At 38.7% G+C, this 21,114-nt stretch overlaps 1 protein-coding gene across 2 annotated transcripts in view; it reads left to right on the top strand.

The window, feature by feature from the left end:
- The window catches only part of LRCH2 (leucine rich repeats and calponin homology domain containing 2), a 60,248-nt gene extending 49,868 nt beyond the window's left edge, over nucleotides 1–10,380 (top strand). For both annotated transcript variants that reach the window (XM_086756738.1, XM_086756739.1), the window contains 3 exons: nucleotides 1,008–1,145; nucleotides 1,433–1,510; nucleotides 2,640–10,380. In XM_086756738.1, the coding sequence (XP_086612864.1) occupies nucleotides 1,008–1,145; nucleotides 1,433–1,510; nucleotides 2,640–2,759 (336 nt within the window). In that variant the 3' untranslated portion in view covers nucleotides 2,760–10,380. The remainder of the gene's footprint in view (nucleotides 1–1,007; nucleotides 1,146–1,432; nucleotides 1,511–2,639) is intronic.
- Nucleotides 10,381–21,114: the final 10,734 nt, after the last annotated feature.

Below are 21,114 nucleotides of genomic sequence, written 5' to 3'. Positions count from 1 at the left end.
ACACTGGTACTATTTTTGGTCCAACCAAAATACCAACCAGGAACTAAATATTTCTTAGCTGAAAAATGCACTGAAGTGAAAAATAAAAACTTAGATGTTTCTGAGGTTTTAGGTTTCCTAGGGAGACAGTAAGTCTGTGTGTGTTTGACCTGAGATTTGAAGTAAGATGGTCGTAGTCATCTGAATAGCCAAATGCTTTTTGAGTGTAGAAAGCTGCTGCAAGTTATACAAATTATAAAATACTGAATGGGATCTAAATTTCAGACTGACAGTAAATTGTTTTCTGTATAGTTCTATTCTCGATATTTAACAGTTATAGTTAACTGAAAATCATAGCGGCTCTGTTTTCCAGGGCAGTACTAATTTGGGGTATAACTTCTGTGAAGGCTGTTTCCATCTTGTCTGGTTCACTTCCTGAGCAGTGAAGGGTTGTGGCTGGTGTGGGGAAAAAACATTCCCTACTTCCCTTCTCTGTTTTGCAACACACGTGTAGGCACTTCTTGGCCAGCCTTTCCTCAGTTATTTAACTGTCATCTGCACAAATTAGATACAACCACTTTGGACATGGCTATTCCCCTCTTTTTTTTTTTTTCTTTCCTTCCTTCTGCTCCTTGTAAAATGGCGTATGATTTCAACCCACAAATTCTGCACATTAACAGCTAATGAGGTATTAAGCCTAACACTTCTATCCTTAAATTCTGTGGTTTCCTATTATGAATAGTGAGTTCATCATATGGCTTTAAGCTCTATGTATCATGGTAGTTGTTGGCTGAATGTCTTTCTCAATGTATGGAGCTATGTCATTAAAATTAAAAAACAAGCAAAGGGAATGTAAGATTAATGACAAAAAGAAAAGGATATTTGTACTCAGTAAAGTGTGAATTGACTCCATTTGTTTCACTTCAGTATTAAAATGTCCCTTTTAAACTGAATGCTTTAAAATACCCTGGATTTGAAATTTAAAATTAGCTAATGTTGAATTAACTTGCTTATGGACTTTTTAATAGAATCTTGAATCGAGATTAAAAGTAATTTTGCCAGATGACATTGGAGCAGCATTGATGGATGGAGTAGTTCTTTGCCATTTAGCTAATCACATAAGACCACGTTCTGTTGCCAGCATTCACGTACCATCGCCAGCAGTGGTAAGTCATTTATCTCACTTATGTTGCATCTTATGTGAAAACAAGTTTTTGAAGTCCAATGCTAAAACATCATGAGTCACATTTACCATATTGATTGGTTACATTCCTCACTTTGTTTTTTTCTGCAAGAAGCATTAAACAAGGCTCAGAAGTTTAGTTTAAGAGCTATTTTCTTATAGTGAGTCTTCATAGAATTTTTGTGTTCTAGCAACTGTTACTGAATTTGCATCAGAAATATACAATCCTTTGTGAATGTATGATGAAGATCTAACATCCTGTCTTTACAGCCTAAACTCAGTATGGCAAAGTGCCGAAGAAATGTTGAAAACTTTCTTGACGCTTGTAAAAAGTTGGGCGTTCCACAGGTACGCTAATTGCTTTATTGACTTTTATTAATAACGACAGAAAATGTCAGCAAATACAGAAGTTGGGGGTTTTGGAGGAGTTAATTCAGTGAGCAATAGTGATTATTAACACTGACCAGGGAACCTGAAGATATGAAAAGTCGTCCCATTTCTGGCCTGAACTTGAGGAAGCTACTTTACAGGTTTCTAGTCAGTTCCTTATAGTGAAAACAGTACTGACATCTTTGTCAAATAACTTGTAATCTAAAGAACTGGTATGAGAGTATGATGATGTAATATTTGAAAGTCTTGAGTTTAGCAACTCACTTTGGCATGAATTTCAGTGTCTCCTTAGGAAAAATCCTGCAATTACAGAAATATAACCTGATCAGCTGTCTTTTTTTAGCACAACTGTAGTTACAGCTCCTTATTCACGCTTCTGTTGCCTAAGTTCATCCACTTACTTCCCTGTACGAGGAGGGAAAAAACCTAAAGGTCGAATAATTTTCTGTATATTACAAAAGACAGAAAAATTTCCCTTGACCCTTTTTTATCAGAACAAGAAAATTAGTTCATGGATTTGAAAGCATGGATTACTGTTCTAATACAGCTTCTATCTAGCGTGGAGCCACAGGCCATTCAGAAGTTAGAGATGCTAAGATTTACCTCCTGAATTACACATAATGCAAGCTAGCAGTTGGGAAAATTGTCCAGCTTGTGCTGAATTTTGAAACTAAAAGCTGACTTTCTTGGGGAATGGCTCATTACTGAGGACCTGGTCTATCAGCACTTCAATAAGCCTACAAAACAAGGGAAGTAGGCCACTGAATGAGCAGTGCCCGTCAGCCTGTTTTTCTTGCTCTGCTTATGAAGAGAAACAGAGTCTTTGGCTTTATGAAATTAAGTCTCTTTTGTGTGTCTTCTGATGTTGTCATAGTTTAACACTTTAAACAGATCTTGGATATGATTATTTTCCGACCATTCTGTTACTGCAGAGAGCCACATGCAAAATTTAAGGTTTAAGGCCAATGACATTTTCTGTGCGAGTCTCTTACAATGATGTATGTGTGACTTCAGAGAAAATGCATTTGTTGCCTGCCTGGAGTTAAAAATAAATGAAGCTTGATACAGGTACCACTTTATTTTGCAGGAGAGACTTTGCTTGCCTCATCACATTTTGGAGGAAAGAGGTCTGGTGAAGGTTGGCCTCACAGTTCAAGCTCTGCTTGAGTTGCCAACATTGAAAGTATCTCAGCTTTCCTCCATGTGACATGACTTCTTGGAAGCTAGACAACTTACCATTCGATCTGTTGATTTGGATTGCTCTGAGACAGTTCAGCTTCCTACATGGGAACATCCAAGCCATCAAAAACTAGTATCTGTCCAGATGCTATAGAGAGCCTTACTTTGGAGGTTGTATGTGAAAACCTTGGAGTCAGCTGACAGTTAAAAGAACATAATTCTCTTTTTTTTTTTTTTTTTTTTTTTTTCCTTGTAATTGGATGCACAAAGAGACTGTGTTCTCTTACTGGTTAATTTAAGTTACAAGCTGTCATTTAACATCTCACAGTGTTACAGTTAAATGCTGGATTTTTCTTCCTACATTGAAAATGTTGTTTGAAATACTTTAGAAGTACAGAGCACGCCCCTCCCCGCACGCCCCTCCCGCCACACCCCCTTTACTCTTTCAAGTCAATCATTTGACAAGACAAAAACGTAGCAACGGTATGATGGTAAAAATGCAAGCGACTGATCACTTGTAATCCACTTCCAGTCTCTCAGAAAGCTTAATATTAGTGTTCTTTTATTTTTTTGCACTCCTGATTGTAATTTACACACTTCTAACTTTGCCAGTATTTAGTCTGAGTGTATGATGATTACATGGAACAGAATCAGTGGGAAAAGGATACATCTTATTGAGTTTTTTCCAGTCTTCTAAGTTGGTGCCAAATATTTTTTCAGTTGTACTGTAGATTGTTTACATGTGAAGTGCCTGTGTAACTGATAACTTTTAATAGTCTTAAACATTTTTGAAATTTCTTTGTTTAAAATAGATAAAATGGAAATTTTAAAATATTTTAATAGTTTTTTGTAAAACCAGTATGTGAAGATTCAAGTAATACTTCACATTTTTGATGTTGGGTGTTTTAAGTTTGTTGCACATTGAATTGGTTATTTTGTTGTCTAATAATTAGAAAATACTGTAAATACTTTTTATTTATGATATTTAATTTGATAATACCTAATCACTTTTGGTTTAATGTATTGTTGGACAAAACAAAAGTTGTCCACTTTTCTTCATTTGGGACAAACAAATACACGCGGTAAGACATGAGGACTAGTGATGCATACAGAGTAACTTAGGACATTTTGATAAAACTGCCAAAATCTCAGGTTTACGCTGTGACTTTCAGGATGTTGTGTAATATTGCTCCTGATCTCACATTACATTTTTACAACAGGGATATCCATAATTTAGTTGAGAAATATCAGTGTGTATCTTTTTAGTGTTTATGGGATTTATTCTGAATTTACACAAGTGTGGCATAGCACACAAAGCAGTTTGTACAAATGTCACTGTGCTGAGACATTACATGTTTCTGGATAAATGTGAAAAAGAAAAATTTCCACTGTGGTGGTTTTTTGAAACTTCTGAGTTTATGTATTTGTTTGCTTCTGCATAAATTCTCAGTGTTTTGAGAACATTCTGAAATCATACATAGCTGAGTCCTTCTCCAAACAAGTTGCAAGTAATTTTGGTAATATAATTTATAAAATATTGAGGGAGGAGTATCATTTACTCCTTACTTCATTTACTATACTCCTTAAAATTGGTAGCCAATAGGAAAAATAACCTTTTTCTGATGTTAAGATTTTTTTTTTAAAGATACATTATTTTAAAATCAATTGAAATAAACTGATTAGCATGTGATAGTTAAAAACCACTATTATTTATATAGTGTCTTCTTAAAATACAAGTCATGGAGAGGCTGGTGTAAAGCTTAATTTGCAAAGTCCTAGATATAAATCTTAGGTTATGTAAATACTTGTTTAAAGAAACTGAATTGCTTTGACCTCTTGAAATATGATATTTCAAGTTTTTCTAATTTTTTATAAATGATTCACATAATACTCATTTTAACCCCTTCAATCTCTATTTTTCGTTAAAGGCAGTATCTGAAAAGTCATGCTAAGACAAAAAAACCCTGTAATTCATTAAACAAAATGTTTGTTCTTGGCTACATTTGAGGAACACAACCATTCAAAAAGAATAAATCATTGTTTTTCAATTCCTTCTTATAGTATTTGACAACAAAGTTCTGTTTCAGTATGTTAGCCATAGAGTTGCTAACTGTAAGTTGTCACTTTCAGTTATCTGGCTTAAACTGATCTACAGTACTATTTCATTGTCATGTTTAAATATGTTTTCTGATCTTAAAGTAACTTTTTTCCTACTAGAACTGAATTTATAAGGTTATATCACAGTGTAAAAATTAAGAATTCCCTTGATATAGCATGCCAGATGCTTACCAGTTTTTTTTAAGATTAGCTTATTTCTGAAGTAACTTGAAAACTGGATGACATTAATGTACTCATTTTAAATTGTATCTCTGAAGTTGAAAACTACTAAAATAACTTCTTTTTTTAGTACGGTAGAGTTCTTCCCCACAAAGTTACTAGAAACAGTCTTACTTTACCATTTGTTGGAAATTATTATGACCTCCTTCATGCTTATGGGGAAGGATAATAATGATTCTTTCAAGGCTTCCTTTTTAGCGTTGCAAAGATTAAGACCTTCAAGTATCCTTAGGAGCAATCAGAGAAAAGGTCCTTTGTGCCTGGATGAATCTTTTCTTGTCTTTAGCTGCTTTTACAAATAATAATAATCTAAAGCCTTGCTAAAATTGGCTGTTCCCGTTGTGGTTTTTTTTTTTTTTAGGAGCAACTGCAAAAAAGATACTAATATGTTTTGAATTTTACGTTTTCGTTTTAAAGCAGCGTGTAGAAATTGTTACTGTCTTCCGTGTACAAGATTTGCCTGCTGTCCCCTTTCTCCCTTTCCATTTGATTCCCAGCATCCTCGTATTTATTTAGTTTGTTCACAGTTCTAGAGACTTTACATTGTTCATTACTGCATGCTACTTTCCTCCTTCCTCTTTACTTTCTTTTAAGAAATTGGTCCAGTGGCATTGGTAAAATACTGTGATTCCACAGTGTGTGCTTCCAGTGTTTAGTATGTTTGAGATCCTTTTCCTATTCTGTTTAGGATGCAGCGTCTTTGCTTAATACGTGGTACAGTTGATAGGATGGTTAAAAACAGAGGCCTGCCCAATTCCTATTGTAGTCACTCAGGTTTTACTTTGGATGTGAAGAAAAGTCAACATTAAAAGCTCTAGGAAACTGCATTCAGTTTTCCTATTAAACGGAAGAGTTAAATAGAGTATTCTTGTTATTGGGAATGCTATACAAATTTACTAAAATAATGTGGTTTGAACTGCAAATCATACAGTGAATCAACATACTGACAGGGCTTCTGGCCTTGTATATATTTTTCTAGTTTTTGTCACTGGATGTAGTATGTCACATATGAATGATTATTTAAGCAATAATGTCCCAGATACTATGAGATCTTAAAGCAGCGACATTAGAATAATTGTTGTAAAGTGTGGTGACTTCCCACACAGCATCTGAGAAATGCTTCCCATCTATTACAGAACACTGCTACTCCAGTGTACTAGTTGGGGCACTGCTGGGGACGCAGAAAACCATCTCTACCCATGTATCTGGAGGCCTTCCAAAATATACAAAAAAGGACAAAGGTCTGGCACTTTTCCTTCTGATTTCTTAAATGGTTGCATGAAGGGTAGCTGTTGTATCTAATACAGCTGCGGTCTGCCTGCTTGTCTCAGAATCAGTCTGTATACCAATGCAGAGATAAAGCATGTTAATAGTTCAACTGATTTCAACTGAAAGCAACTTGTGGGAGTTTGTAGCACTTTCTGTAGATAGGAGATGATTTTGTATTGGTAAATCAAATTTCTTTTTCCTCACTAAGTCATGCTAGTATATGTTTCTTTCAAGAGGTACATTTTATTAAACAGTGACCTCTAACTTGAAAAACAGAAGCAAATAAACAAAACACCACCCCAGAACACACAAATCAGGTGAAATATTTGCTGTTTATGTTGACTCTTTGGAATTAATTTTTTTTTTTTTTTTATTTTTTTTAGACCAGGAATGCGAAAGGCAAAGTATAGTTGTCCAAGGAGCGGGTGCATCACTTCACAATGAAAAGCCTTTAGATTTGGTAGGGAAAGAAATAGCTGGTTTGTAGTGATTTTATGTTGAGGGAGCCAGATCATTAAGTATGTGGAGCTTTCTGTAGAGGTTACAGTAACAAGAGATTTGGCAGCTTTTTTTCCAAAGACTGCATATTTTGAATAGCTCTATCCCAGTGCTGCATTGTTGATTTTGCAGAGAATATTGTCCATTCCAAGCCCTGTAGGGTACCTTGCTGGTGCTGTTTGCACTACCCTCTGGCTTTGTAACAATGAGACTGGCATGTGTGGTGCAACTTCTGAAGGAAACACCTCTGTACTTCATGCTGCTGCCTCCTTCTGCATAGGCTGCAGAATTTTTTAAAATAGATTTTTGCAATCTGAATACAATCACTTAAGGAAAGGGATAACTTGACTTGAAAGTAATAGATAAGTAGATGTTTACCAATATTTAACTTCCACCAGCAAAGAATGATGTAGTGAGATGGAGGAAGCTTGCTCTATGAACTACAGAACTTCAGTAATTGAAAACTGCGCCATGACTCTTAACAGGTTAGAGAGTCACTTGTCCTCTTGTGTGAGTGAGCAGGAATACTGTTGCCTGTTCCATACACAACACACTGTGGTATATACGCAATTCATTTACAAATGGAGGGAAAGGTGAACTGTATTTTTTTATTCAGGATTTTTATTGCACAGATCATCTTGGTAAAATAAATATGAAGGTAAAAAAAATATTCTCTTTCTGTGAAGAAAATTTCTACTGATCTACTGTTAAAATGGAGAATATAGATGATTAACTGAATTCTTGTTTAAACTTATCACTGCACAGGAGCAGTTCTGGCTCCTGTGTTTCTTACATCATGATATGTTTTATTTGTCTTTATTTCACATAGTACAATTCTGACGACATATTATCTTAAAATTGTGGTTGTATGCAGTATTTGTTGGTTTTTACTTTTTTTTTTTTTAACATGAGAGGCCAAGGGAGGCAAAATTGCTATAAAGCTACCTGATTAATTTCTATGGAAGGAATACAAGTTATAAAAATGACATAACCAGTCATTTTTAGTTTTAATGTTTTAATGCCAACTACATTTTTCAAAGAAGAATTTTTAATGTGTTTTTTCCATACACATTTTAGAATCCTAATCTTAAAACAAAACCAAAAATTCTTTCCAGGACTACTTTAGTATCTTAGCAAATATTAAAGGAGAAGAATAGCTCAAACTGACAGCAAATTTAATTGTTTCGGGAAACTTTCCTTTTTGGCAATGTTAGGTGTACAGTTGGACTCTATGATCTTAAAGGTCTTTTCCAGCCTAAATAGTTCTATGATTCTATGGCTTCAGTGAAACCAGAATTTCCCTCAATAGTTTTGTAACAGAGCTACAACATGAAGTCAGTAATTTAAAGTTAATTCTTAGCACTAATAAGGATTTCCTCTCTTCTTTCAAAATTGTGTGAAATAAGGCAAACCTAGCTTTTTTTTAACAATAGTTTTGTGAAGGCAGATTGTGAAATAGAGAATATTTGGAAATAATCACAAGGATACCTTTTTGGTTTGTTTCATGTCAACCAGTGAAATCTTTCCAAAATTGCTGTGTTTGTTTAGGATTTGGTCATGCCATTGCTGGTGTGAGACCTTCCATTGTTCAGTATTAATACACTTCATGGAGCATGTGCAAGATTGTGCTCTTCACATGCAAATGTTATTACAGTTGTGTTTACATAAAGCATGTATTACATAAAGCATTGCTGCAACTGTGGGAATTTCTAGCTACCACTGTTCATGTCTGTAGCACCAGCAGGTCATGCAAGGCTTTGATTCCCATGGGGGCATATGCAGGCATTGCAAAAGGGTTGTTTGGTGGATTATGTTGAGAACAATGTGAATACTTTTTACTGTCATGTCATGTGTAGAACAAGGAGATATGCGATTGCTTTATGATTATCATTCAGTTGGTATTCAGTTATTTTGTTTTGTAAGTTGTGATTATAAAACTCAAAAATGCAATGTAACGAAATGATCAATATGTAAATGTGTGCAGGACATGACAGAAGTCATTCTGAGGCACAGTTGGAGAGTGATCATTTAAAAATAGATGCTTAAATTGTGTATATACTTTGATAGTGCTTTTTAATTCATTTTGCATTTCATGTTCTTGTAAAATGCATCTTCCACACTTCTGAAGATTGTCTAGTTGTACAATACTGTATTAAGTCTTTTTTCAGGACTTCCATTATTGCTGGAGCTTCCAACATATATGTTTCTTTTGAAAAATGTTCCTACTGTTATTTTTTTGTAAATAGTTTTTTGTATTAAATTTGCATGGATAAAACCCACGTTTCCAAAACCCAGTGTACATACTCTGTGTATAAAATACAAACTATTTCATAATTTGCATGTAGTCAAGTTATTAAATTTTGTTTCACTTAAGTTTTTATATCTTTATAATTAATGAGAAGTTGTTGTACGTTCTTTCAAATGTCTGTGTTGCCATTTTCATAAATAAGTGACCTGCCTCATTACATATCAGAAATATGCTATTTTATATTGGGAAACAAAAGAAATGTTGACTCTTATTCCAGGGAAATATAGGACACTTTTTTACATATTTCATATGTTAGGACTTTGCTTTTGACCAACGGGAACATCAGTGGTGAGAATACATGAAGATAAAGATCCCTCCACTTGTAGCAGGGTCTTTATACATTTACAGACTTTCCTGTCTTACACAACATGAAAATCACCCAGTGTCTTATAGCATACATATTTGGAACAACATAATCTTTTTAATCTTGCTAATAATAAGCTTAATCCAGTACAGAACCTCCTACTGATAGAGGTGATCTGCTTCCCTTCCATTTCCTGCATTGGGTCTGGTGATAACTCAGATCACCTTTGTGTGGTTTGCAGTCATTAATTCCTAGATCCAGCATTAGGGAAACAGAATGACCAGTTTTTAGAGCTGTGGATAATTTAGGTGATTCAAATGTAGTTTAAAATAGAATTCTAGATGATGAAATTGATTTTACAACAATTTCTTTCTGTTTATTTAAAGATCTGGACAATTTTGTTATTAGACCTGAATATTGAAAGTAAAAGATTCTCTTGAGAGATGTTTTTCCCTGTGAGACTTTTTATTCTATACCTGCATGCACCCAGCTGTTCTTTTTTCCCTCATGAAGCACAATTTGGGACTGTGAAGCAGAAATTGAGGAACAGCATTACAAAGAAAGTGAACGCTATCCTTTGACACAGGCATCTAAGCAGTTGGAACTTTTTTTTTTTTTGCAGTTATCGATGAGGAGTTTGTGGTTGAAATGTTCTGTGAGTCTGTTGTTCAGTTTCCAGCTATAAATAAATCTTTCCTCCTATGAAAAGGCCTTTTTGAGTGTACAAGGGGGAATGATACCATCTGCAGAGGCCTCTGTTCCAGACTGGACTCCATGAACCATGAGGTATCCTGTCTGTCCTTGGTCACCTTCATGGGGAAGGTCACTGTTGAATAAGGAAAGTGGTGTAAGGAAAAAAAAAAAAAATTAAAATTTGTGATTTCCGAATGAAGTGTATTGAGAGAAATGTAAAATTCATGAATGTAAAACTGATGAAGCTTTGCAGTGGCTTTTTTTTTTTTATTTTTTATTTGAGCTTGGTACATTTGATGAGGGTGCCACAAGTATAAGTACAAACAAGTACATTCCTTTAGACTATCAGCTATAGATAATATGGCTCAGACATGGACTTTTTTTCACTGAGTCATGAGGTGTTAAAAATTTTGTAAATGGCAGACTCCAGCTATAAACAAATCACAGATAGTTTACGCTTGCCTTGGTAAAGGTGTCTGCTGCTGGCAGGCTGCATTGATTCCAGCAGGATTTGAGAACTAATGGCACTGAATACATTTTATAGATCTTTATGGCAGTGCTTCCTCCACTCAGCGATTTCTTCAGGAGTAGTTCTTAGGTCTGTATTGGTCTTGCTCACTGCAGCAACCTTTTCATATGTCACACAGGGAATTCAGCTTCTATTTCTGAAATCAAAGTGGTGAACTATTGTTAAGTGGAACTTATTTATTTTTTTTGTTTAAGCTTGAAATCTGCATCTCCCTCCATAGTTGTCAGATACCTGTGATGTATGTTCTCATGCAGTGTCTGCTTTTCCAGTCTCTCCTCAGTGTCCTGCTTACAGACCAGTCATACATCTTTCTGTCTTCAGCTGCTGGTTTGCATTGGTTAAGATGGATTGTTATAACTAGCCTTTTAACTTTCCTCTCTGATTAAGATACGTCTGCACCAGTGACTGCAGTGCCCCAGGCTAGCATCACTGTTCTGATACTCTTAGTTAGTGGAAACTACATGAGAGTTTTCAAAAGGAAAAAAAAAAAAAAAAAAATCGACTCCTCATCCATGATTTCACAAAATTCTTCTGTTTCTGGTTCTGTGTTCAAGCACATTAATCAGTTACTCCAAGTGGCTACAGATAGCACTCAAATGGCTGTTAAAACCCTTCCAAGAATATTTTTTTAAAAAGTTTGAAGTTTAATCTTGCAATGACCTTAGCAGATTAATCCTATTTGCAAAATGTGTATGTAATTATTTGTGGTTTTAATTAGTTAGGCCTCATGAATAATGGAAATCTCATGCTAATAATATTCCAATTACATAGCCAAAGAGTAGATTATAATATGACTATGTAGTTTTCACAGCTCGAACTGCCTTCAGAACTGAACGATGCATAACTCAGCACAAAAGCTCATAGCTACTAGTAAGGGCAATATAAGAATAACTAGAACATGTTAACTTTTCTGAAATTCACAGGTGATTGTTAAAAGTTCAACTTTGTATCATCTTAACATAGTTTTCATTATAGTGGGGAAGTGGAACTACTGGGCTCTGTGGAACTTCTGATGTTTTTTAGCTAACATTTAAATGTGACAAGCTTACTGAAATACTTGTATTTTTCAGGAACTCAATAAACATCTATCTTTGGAGTATTATAATTGTGGCTTTATTATAATTCATTACCAGAATACATACAACTTTTCATATATACTTACAGATAGATACAGTGTATGTGTGATCTCTAGGTCAATAATCACAAGTTGGAGAAAGAATAAACAACTTACCCAGAGAGAGCCAAGTGTTCTGTGTTAGCCGATCCTGTAGGGCCTCCACTTACACCTTGTTCTGTTGCCATGTCAATGATAAGAGTTGCCCCTACTGCTAGGGGGAAGAAGAACTAAGTTTATATCTAAAAATGCATCTGTGGGACTGTATATTGTTGCCACCACCCTAGCACACAACTATGAAAGCTCATACCAGCATGGAAACTGCAGGAGGCCCCTGCTTTTTGCATCTTCATCTGGATATTTTTCCATCCCACTTGCATATGGCATTGTATTCCTTTCTATGTAAGAAAGCCTATTGAAGGGGGTTGTTGGAGGTCTTGGGGCTCACTGCTTCGATGAGTTTAAGGTGTGACCATTCCAGACCCTTACTCTCACCCTTTCACAGGAGATGGCCCCAGTGCCAGTGGTAAGTTGTCTCATTAAACGGCATACTACTATTTATCTTCCATAAACTGATAGAGATACATCACATTTCCTGCTCTTCCGCGTTTTGAAGAGGTTCATTGCCTTTCCTCCTAATGCATTTACAGATGTTTTTCTGCTCCAAGGTCAGTGTTAGGGTTTTTTTAAAATCTTCTTGCAGTTTGAGTGAGAAATAGTGATATCTTATGTGTAAATGTTAATTTATATTAATAAGAATATGACATTCCACATAGATATGAATTAATGAGCTGCTGAGACATTGTTCATATCAGCCACTTGCTTTTGATCTCCAGCATCTCCTGTTCTCCCATAATCGGAAGAAGAAAAAAAGTAATGCAACAGCAAACACTATGCTTTTCTAGCATAAGCTTCCAAGTACATGAACATCTGAAAAAAAACATTCCAGACTCTGTGTGTTCTCCAGCCCCTAAGAAACTCAAGCAAAAGAAAGGCTTATATCTGAAAACTTTCTGTGATATAATTCAGAAATGAGTAAGTAGTATTGAATTCCATGACAAATAACGTTTATGTTAAAGCTATTCTTCCCCACTGATCAGTGGGTCTAGCTTCCACTGTGTACCGAAGTGGTAAGTTCATTCCATTTTTTCTCCAGTAAGACATTTATACAGTGATGGAATTATGATACTTCTGCCAACAGTGATAATTCTGTGATTTTTTGGCTCAAGCAACATAAACTTCTGTTTCCCAGGAATATCAGTTAAACAATTATAATGTTATTTCTGGTGAAATGGCAGGGTAATTGTCAGTTTCCTTCCTCCTGTCTTTGCAAACACAAGGATTGCAAAAGAAGAGAGGTAGTAGATAAAATTATTACTCTTGAACCACCGCAGTGAGTCAAGCATCATTTGTTACTCAGTGCTCTTGCCCTTCTGTGAGCAGTCCCATGCGATCTGTTTATCCGTTATTGTAGTATTGCCTGTATGTGGCATCATTGAGCCTTATTTGTGTGATTGTGAACTTCACAACTTTGCCATTTTTTTAACATTTGCTAGTGGCTTAGAAGCAGCCTTATCACGCGGGCTCCATTTGATGTGTGCTCTTTTCAATAACTTGCATCAACATTTTGTTAAAAGTTCTTTCATTGCAAACTTAAGAGTTCTGTTTGCATAAATTGAAATTACAAACCTTGCTGTATTTAGGAGAAAGTACTTGATTCTTTCAGAATTTACATGCCCCGAAATTGGGATTTCATTTCATTTGGTTAGATTATTTGGCCTTTCAGATATCAATAAACAACATGATTTTTTTTTTTTCATTAAGAGCAGACTCAGAGTTGCCACAGTATGCTTAGAAGATATCTGCAAAACGCAGCAGATCTTCTCACTTCTGTTTCCACAGGTACAGATGGAGAAAGAAACCTTTGCCCCATCTTATGCACAGAAGGTTAAATTTAATTTATCTAAATAGGAATTTTTTTAAACCTGAAATTACTTTTGTCCTTGTAAAAGCAGCAACAATTCATGTCTAAATTGACAGGTTACTCAGCATCAAAATCGGTGAAAACATGCAGGTATTTTTAACTTTCTGATGGACCACATCTGTTTGACAGTATTGCAACTTGAATTTTCTTGCGATCACTTCTGAGCGCAGGTCATGTTCTGCCTACAGACATTAAACTCCTTTTATTTTGGTAGTAAAGGACTGTTTCTGCACTCCGATCTCCAGGAGTACAGAGCATTCTGCCATTTGTCACTTTTTCAGCTTGTTTATACAAAACGCCTGTACTTGATGCTACCAAAGCTGTTACTTGTGCAAGCTTATGAAAAGCAAGGGAAGTGGAACTGACATACAGTTAAAATATGTATCTGGGCAGGTGTTAGGGCCACTAAAGGGGTTTCAGTTCTCCATCGGCTTCCAGCAGCATTGCCGTGTGTCACTACAGTCTTGGCATCCCTTCACTCCCTCTCCAAACTAGGTGAGGTCCATACAGCCCACTCTATAACCCTTGCCTCAAAAAAAAATCTAGGGCTTTGTCAAGGGGTAAAAAGTGTCTTGCTTAAATTTTAGAGCAGTTGCCAGATTGTTAGTGTATTGGACCCATCTCTGCCCAGGAAGTTGGACTAGACAGTCCCTTGAGGTCCTTTCCAGCCTTGGCTTGCCTCTGCTCAGGCTGGTGGGTGTCTGTTTGTGCTGCAGCTGTGAGCATCCTTCTGCTCCACAAGATCTGCAGTGTACTGCCCTGCTTGCTGGCTCATGGGCTCCTGAGGACAGTGCCTCAGGAAGAGCTGGCTGGTCAGCAGACTTCAGACAGCTGTGGAGGGTGGTTTGTGCCAAATACAGTGATTTTTCTTTTTTTTTTTTTTTACGGAAATACATGGGCAGTACGCAGGTGCTCCTATCTGCTGGCAGAACAGAGGGTCGGATGTTTCTTCACAAGTGAGTATGCTCTGACATTTCCAAAATGAACAGTTGGATTGATATGAAAATATATCTCTATTGCTGGTTAATTTGTCAAGCATGCTGTGATTTTGATGGACTAAGGGAACTCAAAGGCATTTTTGCCCTGCCCAACTTCATGCTGTTTAGTTAAGCTCACAGTTTGGAGTGGACAGTTCATGCCTTGTGGTGCCATGAAAAGCACCCACATAAAGTGCTGCTGTGGGCCAGAAATCTTTTAAACAGTGTAGCAGACAAATTTCAAACCAAAATAAGGCATTTGAAATCAGACTGTCAGAAGTTATTAAGGTTACGGAATGTATTTACTTGCTTTTCCCTGCTGCCCCCACAACAAGAAAACTGGTGAATTTGTGTTCTGTTGAGCAGTACTTCCCGGTGTGGAGGAATTTCTGACCTCAGATGAATGTTTTCCGTGCTGTGTATTCACAGAGAGAAAACCTAGAAGTATGGGAAAACTTGTTTTATGCTTGATTTTCTCAGACTTTAAAATAGGGAGCCAATGAGGGACAGATGCTGTGGGCTGGCAGATAAGCCAAGGCAGTTTCCCTTGTGAGCTGTGGCTCATTTGCTTCCTCTGGAGCAACCTCCTTGTTATGCTGGGCAGCTCCTTCTCTTCTCCCTCCAGCCCCTCCTCCTCTCCTCCAGCACATGCACAACCATTCCAGTATCCCCAGTGCTCTTCCCTTTCCCACAACCACCCCTCCACACAGGACAGGCAGGGTGGGCACCAGGCAGAACTGGCAGCTCGTGGCCCAGCAGGCACAGTGATGGCCTCTGCCCATTGCTACCTGCAATCCCGGCCGGTGTAGTTAAAGGCAATGTCCTGGAACAGTGAAGGCATGGCCATTTAAATGGCTGAATGTCTGTGAAGATCTTTCCACTTATCCTGTTCCTGACAATACATGGGTTTTCTTCAAACTACATTTATTATAATATAGTTCAGCTTATAACAAGCCATATAATATAATGGTTTGGACTGAGCCAATGCATGGATCAAAGGACTTAATTGCTTGAGGGACTTAGTGGGAAGTATGACTTCACTAAGAAAGCATCAGAGACTGCCTCTGTTCCTGCAGCTGTTCCCAGGGGCTTTCTGTAGAGGCAGTTGGTGCAAGACTGCGACATGCTCGAGAAGAAGGCTACTCTTCAAGATTTAGGGTTGTAGTTGGATTAAAAGTATATTGTAAAGTCTCTGCTCAGTCAACTTGTGAGGAATTTACGAGAGCATAATTCTTTTTTAAAAGAGTGCAGATAGATGCACTGACAGGTTTAAGGAATGTCTTTTACAAAAGCAGGAAAATACTGAGATCCTTTCATTAAAATAAATATTTTTTCTTTCCTCTATTAAGAGAAATCTTCCTCTACCAGCTGAAATCAATCTTGTAAGTGGCAATTGATTAACATGTTGACAAATTTATTAGTATATTTCTTAAAGCCTGTTGAAATATTTTTTTCCTATTGTACATCTTTATAGTATTACTCAAATGTATGAAGTCAGCTCTTAGTGATCTGGGGCAAGCCTCAACTACAGAGCACAGCACCAGTGAAAGTCAGAAAAGGGCATAAGTAGGAAATAGTAGGATGTTCTTTGGACTTAATCCTACACACCCACAGGCGCCTGTACCCTTAGGAGTTCTGTATTTCTCAAGCATTAGTCTTAAGATGCTAGGTGTTAGCCAATATTTTTATGTGCAACATGCCCAAGCAGACTTTGAACAGGTTGAGCCCTACCTGTGAGCTGAAACTAGGACAAATGCTAGTTCTTTCCTACCAGCAACTGATCTCCTACTAAGCTATTTCAGTTTGGGTTTATTTTGGGAGGTGGCAGTGCCTCTGACAGCACTTGAGCATGAGAAATGCAGAAGTACTGTATTGTTTTGGTTAACAAATACATGCTCTCATATTTTTCCTCACTTTGCATGTGGCATTACATTTGTTGTGATGAAGGTTATCATCTACTTGACCAAGGCTAAACTGTGCATCTGTTGCACAACCTGGTAGGGTGAGAACAACTTGTGATGGTGAGGTGCTGTGCTCTGGTCTCCTGCTGAGAGCTGGAAGCACGGGGGATTTCCAAAGCCCCGGCTTCCAGCATCCCTGTAACCTGAAATTACACACCAAGGAGTTCAGCAGTGATACCTGACAGCTACGTGCTTGAGGACCCAAATCTGCATCCAGCCATTACAGGAGGTAGGGCTTTTATTCAGGGAAGCCGTGGACATTGAGATACACAGTCTACACTGATAGATTTTCAGTTGCAGTGGTTCTTGGAAGAGGTGGTTTGTTGGGTGTTACAAGCTCTGCACGCTCAGCAGTTGCTGAGTGGGAACCCAGGCATTTGTTTGCTTATAGGCCTTTGCGGTAGTGTCTCTGCCAGGACTGAACCAATACATCATTGCTTTATAGCTCTCCAGTAGTGCCTCGATTCATCTTTTCACTGGACTACCAACTGCACATTTTCCATGACATCAGACTTTTGCCTCCAGTAATTTAGCACTCCTTTATCCATAGTGAGCCAAACATTGTTGTTTTAGGTCAAAGATGTTGTAATTCCTTAGATTTTTACCCCAAGGTAAAATGTGGTTGGTGCAAATGCTGCTCTGTGAGCTTCTCTGAAGGGCAAACCCCACACAGCTCCTATTGAAAAGGAACATGAGGAGACTTGCGTGGGAATGGCCCAGCCAGGGCTCTGGCTTTGGAAATTTGCTGTGCTTTTGTAGATCTTTGGGCAGTGTTACCTTCAAGTCTGGTCATGTGGACCCACTTCTTCATCAGTATTATAAATTGTTGACAAATTACCTGGCACAAACTCCCCAACATCCTAAGGACATTTCTGGCCAGAATCAGTCTCCCACTGCCAGGGTGGCAGGGGACAGTTTTCAAACCAGGGCTAATCCAGCTGAGCTGAGCTGGATTAGCCAGACCACCCTGTCAAGAGGCTCTGTGTTCTCTCCTCGCCTTCCTCAACAGACCACAGTCCTGCAGCAGCTACTGCAGGAGCGCGTCTTGCACAGTAATACTTCGCAGAGAGCAGAGCTGCCAAGCAGCTTGTGAGCCTCTCCTGGATTGCTGTTCCTCTGCATTTCTTTTCACTGTTACCTAATGTGTGCATGCTCCTGGGCACGTACGGGGATTTCAACACTGCCAAAACACACTGATCTACTCTTTTTCCCTCTTTTTCCTGTTGCAGAACAAACCTCTGTAAGAGCATTCGCAAGCCGAATTATGCTGGTGAAATCAAACCTCTTCCTGATTTCACTGGCCAGTAGCCATGAGATCCCAGTCAGTAGCTGTACGTGCACCTCCCTGGAGAGCAGTCCTGCCAGCAGTTCCTCCCTCAGCACTGTAATTCATAGCTCATCTGCCAGCATCTTCTCTCAGGACATGAGGTCTGATCTCTCAGTGAATCAGCTCTATCCCATCAGAGTCACTTCTGTCTGTAACTGCTTGGGGCAGTTTTTTTCAATATGCTGCGTTCCTGTCCGAAAGCAGCAGTCAGGACCTTGGTCAAAACATATTTAAGGGGAAATAACAATGCAGTGAAGCTATTCCTTGATAAGAAGGAGCCTTATGCAGCTTGGAAGGGCCCAGGGGAAGCAAAGGCTAAAATTTCCCATTGGATAAAAAGTGTGTTTTACTTTCATATACTTTTTTTTTAAATTTTCACCACAAATGAAGAAGTCCAGCTATCATCTGCTTGTGGAAACTTGCCCACCCATAGCTGAGATGCTGAACATTATTGAGTAAGTGCAGAACTGCGGCAGTTACCGCATTGCAGGTAATGGGAGCTGGGAGACCTGCAACCTTCGAGACCAGCCAGGATTTTCAAGGTTTTCCCATCTGCTCACCACAGATCCCCTAGCCCAGACCTTAGACACTGGAGCCTGTGGTGAGCCACTTGCTGCCAGGGGTTTGCCTGCGACACTGTCCCCGTGCCGGGATCGCTGTGTTACCAGCACTCTTGCTGCAAGCTGGCCGGCAGCCACGCAGGAGTCTGTCAAGAGTTAGCTGGAACAGTGTATCTCCACAAAACACTTCAGTTGATACTAATCAGGGTTTTATGATCAAGTTGCATCTTGTGGCAGGAAAACCCCTCAAACACTGGTGTGGGGCTGTTTACTGTATCCCATGTGTGCAATGTGCTTACTTTGCTCTTTGGGAGGGGATGTTGAGCCAGATGCCTGCTGTAGGCATTAAGCAGCAATTGTTTTCCCTTCTCTGTTTCTTCATGTGCATCCCCCACACAAAACACTTTCGGGCTGGCTGTTAGATGCAGCTGCTTGAAACTTGCTCTCTAGAAATAGGAACGTATGCAGGACTTTTTGTTCCATTTTGCTGTTCCAGTTTTCTTTTTTTTTTCTTGCATGTTACCTGGCTTAAAGAAAAATCCCAACACATTATGGTAACTATGTCATCAGCATTAAATCTCAGCAACTCACTTTCTGCCGCATGTAGCCAAATAGAGGTGGGAGAATTTGTCTGCTTTATACTATGATTTTATTTTATTGTATGCTCTTGAAACTCAACATAACTGTTCAGGTGTAATGCAGAATATAGATTTATGCATACCAGCATTTCTATATAAATTTGAAAGAGTTTTTCTGCGCTGCTTTCTTTTTTAATGGTACTAATGTTTGTATTCTTGGTTGCCTATGCTCAGAGTTCAATGTGATGCTTGAATTGCAGAGTTTCGCATAGGCATGTTTATACTGCATGTGTGCACATGTGTTTACACCACTGTTGCTTGAACCAATATGTCCTATCCCATGCAAGCCACATTCTAGCTGTTCTGAAATCCTTTCTGCGGTCATTCCCAGGTAAGTGTCTTCTCATATTTTTCCTTTTATGGGAAGACTTAAATAGCTTTTAATATAATTAATAGTATTTAGGCTTGTCCTAAATCAGCATTGGCTTGCTGATAAAAGCTGTCAGCAGATATTTTTGAGGGGCTCTATATTCCTGGCCAAGCAGGTATTCTGAGTTAATCCTCGCTTTCTTGGGGAAGGTGTCAAATGATTTGCACCTGAAAAGGACAAATCCATTCAGCATTTTTGGGATATCTTTTTTTTTTTTTTTTTTAAAATAAATTTATTCTCAGTTTGTTCACCATCAGGCCAAGCTTTGTACCTTTAATAAAACATTTAATGAAACACCTTTCAACACCAGTTAAGATCTTTACATGGGCTTGGGCTGCTGTTTGCACTGGTGATCCCTGGCCACTCTATGGGACATAGAAGGCGTGGGAGAGCAGACCAGCACTCCATCCCCTCCAAAGGCAACCCAAGCTCCAGAACCACCTGCTCCCAGGGGAAATGCTATTTTACAGTCCTGCAACTCAGGGTTCAAGGACCAGCTGGTGGTATTGATCTGGACCTTGCCCTTTCCCCTGCATTTGTGAGCGCCCCTGCTCATACACTGACCTGGTGGTCATCCCTCGGGATCTGGCTGCCAGATCCTGCTGCCGTGAGCAGGATCAAGCTCTCTCTAGGACTCACTAGCCATGAGGGGAAGGACCACTTCTCCCAGCTAGCCTCCCAGGGCTGCTTGAGCGTTCTGGGCTCCTTGCAGATGTACCTGCCCCATGTGTGCTGGGGACACAGCAGTGACCGAGGGGGTGATGGCTGCTCAGCCCCTGGCAGAACCTGCCCTGGCAGTGGCAGTGCTGCAGTGCTGAATCCCCACTTGAAATGAAGGCAGGAGGCAAAAATGAAGTGAGCAGGAATCGCCAGATGTCTTGGCACCCAGGGTTAGGGCATTCAGCTGTACAGAATATGTTTTCTGCGCTTGTTACTCCTGCTGCATAGAATGACCTCAGCCAACATCTCTGTGAGCTCTCCAATACAAGATGGAGTTTAAAGGAGAAGACATGGGACTTTTTTTTTTGTTTGTCCCAAGGGCTTGGAGGCTTGAGGAGGAAAATTCAGTTTTAAAAATGATGCAGAGAGGCAAAAACCATGAAATTATTCCTATTATAAGCCAGCCTGAGAGCTGAGATGGAACACAGCTCCTTTTGCTGTCAGTGCTGGCACTGGCAGAAGCGGCTGGTCTCTGCACATCAGGCATGTGGCTTTGCCCATCACGTCTCCTCCCCATCTGTGCTCTCAGGGCCGATCTACAGCAAGGCCTTGCTACTGCAAGGCTTGTTTTCCCAGTTACCGTCAGGGCACTTAATGTGAAATGTTTCTGCTTTTATGACAACTCTCTAGACCTCTTTTTTTTTTAATCTATTTAATTCTGAAGCAACCCAGAAACAAGATTGGAATTAATTACCACTGTCCTGTGAAACCTGGTGTCTTAAATTGGGAAGATTAAAACCTACAGGCAGAATGCAACCCTACTTTTAGGGGCAAATGCTGCTGGGAAAAAAATC

The sequence above is a fragment of the Chlamydotis macqueenii genome, chromosome 11, assembly GCF_036417535.1.
Source record: "Chlamydotis macqueenii isolate bChlMac1 chromosome 11, bChlMac1.mat, whole genome shotgun sequence".
Taxonomy (NCBI): Eukaryota; Metazoa; Chordata; class Aves; order Otidiformes; family Otididae; genus Chlamydotis; species Chlamydotis macqueenii.
The sequence above is the reverse complement of the archived record's forward strand: the minus strand, read 5'-3'. Positions and strand labels throughout refer to the sequence as shown.